Raw genomic sequence first — 7,420 nt, 5'->3', positions numbered from 1 at the left:
ATCTGTTCTCCCTATAAAAACAGAATATACTGAGCAAAGGAAAGCACCAGTCTAATTTGTTCCTCAAATCTTCACAATAGTGGAATTGATACAAAAGTCCAAAATATTTCACATGGTTTGACTTTTTTTATCATGGTAAAATATGCACAACACAAAATTTACCACTTTTACCATTTTAGAGTGTACAGTTCAGTGGCATTAAATGCGTTCACAATGTTGTGCAACCATCACCACCATCCATTTCCAGAACTTTTCATCACATAAAACATGACATCTTGTTACACTCCAGGTGTTTCAACCCACAACAGAGCTCAGGCACAATTATCAATTTGGACTTTGTTCAACCACAGATAAAAAAGGGAGAAAATGGGAGCAGGCCCATGAACTCTGTGATGTGTGGTGCTTGCGGCATGACAGCGCTCGGGGTCCTCACACTGCTGCTGCCCGCCCTGCTGGGCTGGGCCAGCTGCCACCCTGTCCCCGGGAGGAAGAACTTCAACAAGCTCCTGCTGATCTCCTTCGATGGCTTCCGCTGGAACTACGACCAGGATGTGGACACCCCCAACATGGACCGCCTGGCCCGGGAGGGCGTGAAGGCCAAGTACCTAACGCCACCCTTTGTGACAATGACCTCCCCATCCCACTTCACCACCATCTCCGGTAAGTTCCGCTCTGCAGCCAGTCCACCAATGCTAGTGGAAGCCCCAGTGTCTGTCATTCCCTGAAATAGAGCCCATTCTCAGTGAGCTCTTGGGAGACTGAGGCAGTTCATGCAACTGGAAGAAGCACTAGCTTAGAATATTCTGGTTTCTAAAACCCCACTGGCTACAGGGCAGCAGCCTGCAGACACAATCAGGACCACAGCTACAGCCTCTCCAGCCCTTGTTCCCTGCTCCCCAGGCCCACCCACCCTCCACCCTGCCTTACATACAGTGGCTGGTGATCTTTTCCAAAACTAAATCATTAAAAGAACTTTATAAAAATAATAAAACATTAAACTTTAAAGAACTAGATTAGATTAGATGATTCCCTGGCTTATTATTGAAGAGTTGGAGGGACACCAATGCTCTATGGGTCTTTTTGGGGGGGTTTTTGGTTTTTAAACATTATATTTATTTATTTGAGAGAAGGAAAGCATGAGCGGGGTAGAGGGACAGAGGGAGAGGGAGAAGCAGACTCCCTGCTGAGCTGGGATCCCGACATTGGGCTTGATCCCAGGACCCCAGGTTCATGACCTGAGCTGAAGGTAGACATTTAACCAACTGAGCCACCCAGGTGCCCCATCAATGTGTTCTTTGAAAAGAATTCAAAATTATCTTTCTGTGGCCCAGAAAGTCCCATGACCTGGCCCCTGACCCACTCTCTCCTGGCCTCTCTCATCTCTCTTCCCCTCACAGAGTTCTCTCCAGATCACAAAGGCCACCTGCCTGTGTCTCCACCCAGCCCCCACCTGCCTCAGGGCCTTTCCCCTTGCCAGCCTCCCCAGATCACCTGGAGCATGTAGTCAGGTGAGACAGGGGAGACAGACATTAGACAAGTAAATACACTAATAGATCTCATTACAACTAGGAGAGGCACTGAGAAGGAAGAGGAGAGTTTCTCCAGGAGAAGACAGCAAGGGCAAATTGACTTGAAATTGGTGGCAGGGAAAGGCTGAAATGGGACGATTGAACTGAGAACTGAAAGAGACCTCAGGAGACAAAGAGGAAGAAAAAGTATTCTAGGCAGAGGGAAGGGCATGTTCAAGGTCTCTGTAAGAGAAAAGAATGTGGTTGTTCCAGAATCCCAGTTGCCAAAATGCAAAGGATTTCACTATAGTAAGAATAAGAATAGCTTCCATTCCTCCAACATAGGCCTGAAGCCGGGCATGTGCTAGGTGCTCTGGCTTCGATATCTCCAATACAAAAATACTGCAAAGCAAGTGCTGTCCCCATTCCACAGATGAGAAAACTAAAGCTCAGAAAGGCTGAGTAACTCATCAGTCACTGGGCCAAGAAGTGGGCAAGGAGGAAGCCAGGTCTGGAACGAGTGTGTCCCTGGCCCACAGAACTGGTTCTGCCCAGCTATGAGCCTGGGATCCACAGACCCCTCTCATGGGGTAGGGAGTGGTGCCTGGCAGCATGAGCCTCACCCCTACCCAGAGAACCATTCCCTTGGGGTCCAAGGCAGCTCCAGGAGCCTCTGAAATGATACACAAACTGCTGGTAACTTTTTGGGGAGAGGGTTTTATCACTTCCATCAGACTCTCAAAGGGGCCCTTGAATCAGAAACTTAAAAAATAAAGCTGAACAACCACTCAGAGGGAGATTTGCTGAGAGAGATTTTCCTACATGTAAACTCTTTGAGAGGCAAGTCATTTGGGAACTATTAGTGCCAGGAAACAGGAACTAAATAGCCCTTTTCTGGAGAAAGCGAATGCTACTTCCCAGTGGCATTAACTTCATAATATTTAAAAGATCTCCCATGGGCAGATTCTGGATCCCTGAACACTGAGAATATGATGGGCACAAAATATTATAAGGCATGCCCACCTTTTATTTATTCCCAGAAGGTTTCCAATGAGAAGATATAAACAGTAAGAGCAAATTTTAAAAATTATAAAATCACTGCAACTCCTCTTCTACATTCATTGCCAGTGGGGAATGGAAATGGGTACAGTTTCAATGCAGAGTAATTTGGCAACAACCAATACAATCAGGAACATACAAATTTTCTTATTTGGCAATTCCACTTGTAGGACTTTATCCTACAGATATATATCTGTGGGTGGAAAACGATATACACTGTACATACAAAGTTATTCATTGCATTGGCATTTGTAACTACAGGAAAAATAGAAACAACCTAACTAGCCACCCAGAGGGGAATGGCTAAATAAAATACCAGACATCCATAGAATGGCATAATCTGTTACCATTAAAAGGAAAAATGAGGTAGTTCTTTGTGCCCTGATAGGAAGCTATCTCCAAAATGGATTAAGTGACAAAAGCAAAATGCAAAGAATGTGTGTATATATGTGTTCATATAATATAAATGTATACATATGTGCATACAATTACTTATAGATGTATAGAGGACCTCTGGATAAATAAACAAGAAATTGGCGATACTGGTTCCTCCAGGGAGGGCAGGAGATGGGAGACTTTGAATTGTACCCCCTGTGTACTTTTTAGATCTTGGACCATGTGAAATGTATTGCCTATAAATAACAAAATAATCTTTTTAATTCACCCACTGTGGAAAAAACATGTTCTTTTGAACCCTCTATTTATAACCAGACCTATCATTTATTGAGCAGGTGAACATTCACTCTGCTTCAACTTTAAAAATGTTTTCCAACCCCAGCACTATTGACATTTGGGACCAGATTTTTCTCTCGTGGGGCAGGGGGGACATTATGTGCACTGTGGAATGCTGAGCAGCATCCCTGACCTGTAAACCCACTAGATGCCAGGAGCACCCCCTCCTCCCAATGTGACAACCAAAAATGTCTCCAGACATTGCCCAATGTCTGCTTGGGGAGCAAACTGGCCCCCAGCTGAAAACTCCTGCCTTGAATGGTGGAACCTAATACCTGGCTTATGAAAATGCTAAGCAGGTACCATCATCATCAGATCCTTCAATTCTTGTAATGGTGATATGAAGTCTGGACAGTTACCCTCTTTACAGGTGAGATATCCGAGGTTCAAAGATGTACAAATCTTTTCTGGGACAGAAGTAAGAAGTAAAATTCAGCCCTGGATGGTTACAGACACTAATTCCTCAATCCCTGCCCTCCAGCATGACTACGACCCACCAGCGTCTTTGATTCTAATTAAGTAATCATTCCAAACCCCTCTGAATGTTGCCCATCCTCAGAGCTTCCAGGAAACAAATATATATCCTCAATATGTTGTATTAATGAAACAGAGGCCACCCCAGGCCCAACAAAACCCCCAGCATTTGTCTTCATGAGCTGGGTTCAAGCAGACCTCTGTCTGACTCCAATGTGGGAAAGAATCATCCATAATAGAAAAAATAATGAATAAAATTCGTGCTGCCAGCACCCAAAGACCTCATCAGATTCCAGGGTGTAGGCCTGACACAAAATATGATAAACGGGGCTCTCTTAGCTCAACAACTAATTAATTGGTGTTCTTATGAACACCTCTGGGCAATTTAACAGAGAAGAGAGGTGATGAGAAGGAACCTGTCGTACTGTTTCATATCTGAGCTGCATACAACACACAGCTCCAACACAGGCTCAGGTCCAAGAAGCCATGCGGCCACTCCTCTGAGCTTCCTAGACAGAGTTTAAGGGGCAGGGGCCAGTCAAGGCCAGGAGAAGCCATGTCCCAGGCACAAGGATCCATGAGCAAGCCTCCCTAAGACAGCTGACTTAGCTGCCCAGGGTCAGAACTCTGGGCCTCCTAGAGCATCTGCTGCCCTCATCTGGGCAGCAGGGCCTCCTCATGCTTGGGGGCTATCAGATGTGTGGATATCTCAGCCGTCACCCCAGAGCCAAGGTCACATGACCCTCATCAGTTTTCCCTGCTGCTGGTAAAGAAAGTCTTCCTGGAGTTTTTTTTAGAGGGTTTCCAACGTATTCATTCCTTCATTCAACAATTACTGTTTTAGCATCTCTGTTGGGCCTGGCAGTGGGGACAGTGGTCAACTACACTTAAGTGTCTCCAAGGTCTTACCCAGGGCTTGCCTCACAACACAGGCTCTTGTCCCCTTCGTTCCCAGATCCCACAGATCTTTTGGGGGATCTGTTTCCTTTTCTCTGTAGCTCTGCCAGGGAGAAAGATGAAGAGCTCTTTCTTGTGGATCCTTCTGCCTTTTGTTTTCTTTCTCTGACAGCTCAGGGAATCAGACAGGGAGATGTGTTCTCACTCAGCTGTGCCCCCCCAAAACTTTTTCTGCACGCCAGCTCCCCATAAGGGGGAGAGCTTAGCAGAAATACCCGCTTTCCATGCTTTCTCCCATGGCACCTCTCCTTGAAGCAGGGAGGAGAGAAGTCCTGAGCAAGAAACTCAGGGAGGGAGGATTTCTTAAAAACTGGCTATTTATTCAAAATATCCTACCTTATCACCTCTCCATGTGAGACAATCTTTGCATCCTTGCAAAGAATGTGTATTTTTCCTCCAACTATCGGCCCTCCCACCACCACCTGCAAGAGGTGGAAGTGGGGCCCCTATCTAGAATCAAAGCTCCCAAGTGCAAAGCAAGCCCTGGCTCTGGGGGAAATATTTTCCCTCCAGCTCCCCAAAACTGGGCACTGGGCAGGCCTGCATTTTAATCAACTTCGTCCCCTCCCCATCGAATGAGCCATTACTTCCCCCAAGATAGTTTTCTTCTTCCCACCTGGCTTCATCACCCCCCACCCCCAACATCCATGTCACACACACACACACACACACACACACACGGGCTTGGCCACAGCACCTGGAAGTTTCTTAAAATAGAATGATGTATTAGTTTTCTATGGCTGCAGAACAAATTACCATAAACTTAACAGCTTAGAACAACACCCATGTATTATCTTTCAGTTTCCATGGGAGAGAAGTCAGCACCACTGAGCCTCTGCTCAGTGTGTCACAAAGCTGCAATCAAGGCATCAGCTGGGTTGGGGTTCTCTCCCAAGCTCACGTGGTTGTTGGAAGAATCCATTCCCCTGCAGCTGTAGAACTCATGGCAGCTTGCTCCTTTGAGGTTGCAAGAGAGGGTCTCTCTGCTCTAGATCCTCTTTTAAGAGCTCACCTGATTAAGTCAGGCCCACCCTGGAAAATCTCCCTTTTGATTAACTCGAAATGAACTGATTAGGGTTCAAGAGATCTGCAAAATCTCTTCAACTTTTCCATGTTCTGCTGGTTAGAAGCAAGCCACGGGTCCCACCCATGCTCAAGGCAAAAGAATTATACCAGGCATATATATCAGGGGACAAGAACCTTGGGGGCCATTTTGGAATTCCTCCTAGCACAAACAGGTCCTTGATGGGGTTCAGATAAACAGGGAGTGAGCATCAGTCTTTGTATAAAGGCATAAGGTAACAGGGGACATGCCCCAGAGTGAAGCTCCAGAAAGCCTGCAGAATTATAGCTAACCCCTGAATCCTAGGGGGCAATGAATGTCCACGGAGGTTGGGCTCTCCAATCATAGTGTGTCACCACATCAGTATTAGACCCTTTCTGTTGCTTCGGCAAAAATGAGGAGGAGGGGGGAAAAAATGATGAGGAGGAGGACATAAAGAAGGAGAAGAAGGGCGCCTGGGTGGCTCAGTTGTTAAGCGTCTGCCTTCGGCTCAGGTCATGATCCCAGAGTCCTGGGATCGAGTCCCACATCGAGCTCCTTGCTCAGCGGGGAGTCCGGTTCTCCCTCTCCCTCTGCCCCTGCTTGTGTCCCCTCTCTCGCTGTGTCTCTCTCTGTCGAATAAATAAATAAAATCTTAAAAAAAAAAAAGGAGAAGAAGAAGGAGGGGGAGGAGAATTATTAATTTGAAAGTATTTATAGTCATTTCCTAGGGCTGCCATAACAAAATACCACAAACTGGGCAGCTTAAAACAACATAAATTTATAGAGTTCCTGGCTGGCTCAGTCAGTGGAACATGTGAGTCTTGATCTCAGGATTGTGAATCCAAGCCCTACATGGGGTGTAGAGATTACTTAAAAATAAAAAAATCTTTTTAAAAAAACAGAAATGTATTGTTTCACAATTCTGGGGTCCAAAAGTCTAAAATCAAGGTGTTAATAAAGCTGCACTCCCTCTCAAATCTGTAGGGAATCCTTCCTTCTGTCTTCCTCGCTTCTTGTGGTTTGCTGGCAATCTCCGGCATTCCGTGGCTTATAGATGCCACACTCCCATCCTCCATCCAATCCATAGAGTTCTCCCTGTGTGTCTATTTTCACATGGCCATATTCTCATAAGGGCACAAGTCATTTGGATTAGGGGCCCACACTGCTGAAGCATGACCTCATCTCTATAGTGGCCCTATTTTGAAATAAGGTCCCATTCTGAGGTCCTGGGGCTTAGGACTTCAAGTATCTTTTTTGAGGAACACAATTCAACCCACAACAGTATTATAAGACATAATTAATTGATAACTATAGGCATTAGTAATCCAGGTCCTCAAACTATGTCACCAGAGTGATCAATCTCTTTCTTTTCCCTCTCTAAGAATGACCACAAAATTCCCAATATTGGCTCTCATTGGACCAATTTACTTCTCAAAACTGATCGCTGTGGCCTGGGGTAGGGGGTGGAACAATGTTGAACACCCAAGCTAAGAATACATATCTACCCCCAGGTCAGGGTTAAGGGGGATGGCAAGCACTACACAAACCAGGTTGACTGCAAGTCAGAGACTGGTGGGTTCTCAGGGGAAAATCAAGGACTGTTATCAGAGAAAAGAGCAGTGTAGGAAGGTCTGGCAGGAAGAGC

The 7,420-nt window shown here is 45.8% G+C and overlaps 1 protein-coding gene across 1 annotated transcript in view; it reads left to right on the top strand.

The window, feature by feature from the left end:
- The first annotated feature begins 410 nt into the window (after positions 1 to 410).
- Positions 411 to 7,420, top strand: part of LOC116627815 (ectonucleotide pyrophosphatase/phosphodiesterase family member 7-like) — a 28,707-nt gene continuing 21,697 nt past the window's right edge. Inside the window, exon 1 of the mRNA XM_032397743.1 lies at positions 411 to 660. Coding sequence (XP_032253634.1) covers positions 411 to 660 — 250 coding nt within the window. The remainder of the gene's footprint in view (positions 661 to 7,420) is intronic.

This window comes from Phoca vitulina, unplaced genomic scaffold, assembly GCF_004348235.1.
Source record: "Phoca vitulina isolate PV1807 unplaced genomic scaffold, GSC_HSeal_1.0 scaffold102, whole genome shotgun sequence".
Classification (NCBI taxonomy): Eukaryota; Metazoa; Chordata; class Mammalia; order Carnivora; family Phocidae; genus Phoca; species Phoca vitulina.
The sequence above is the reverse complement of the archived record's forward strand: the minus strand, read 5'-3'. Positions and strand labels throughout refer to the sequence as shown.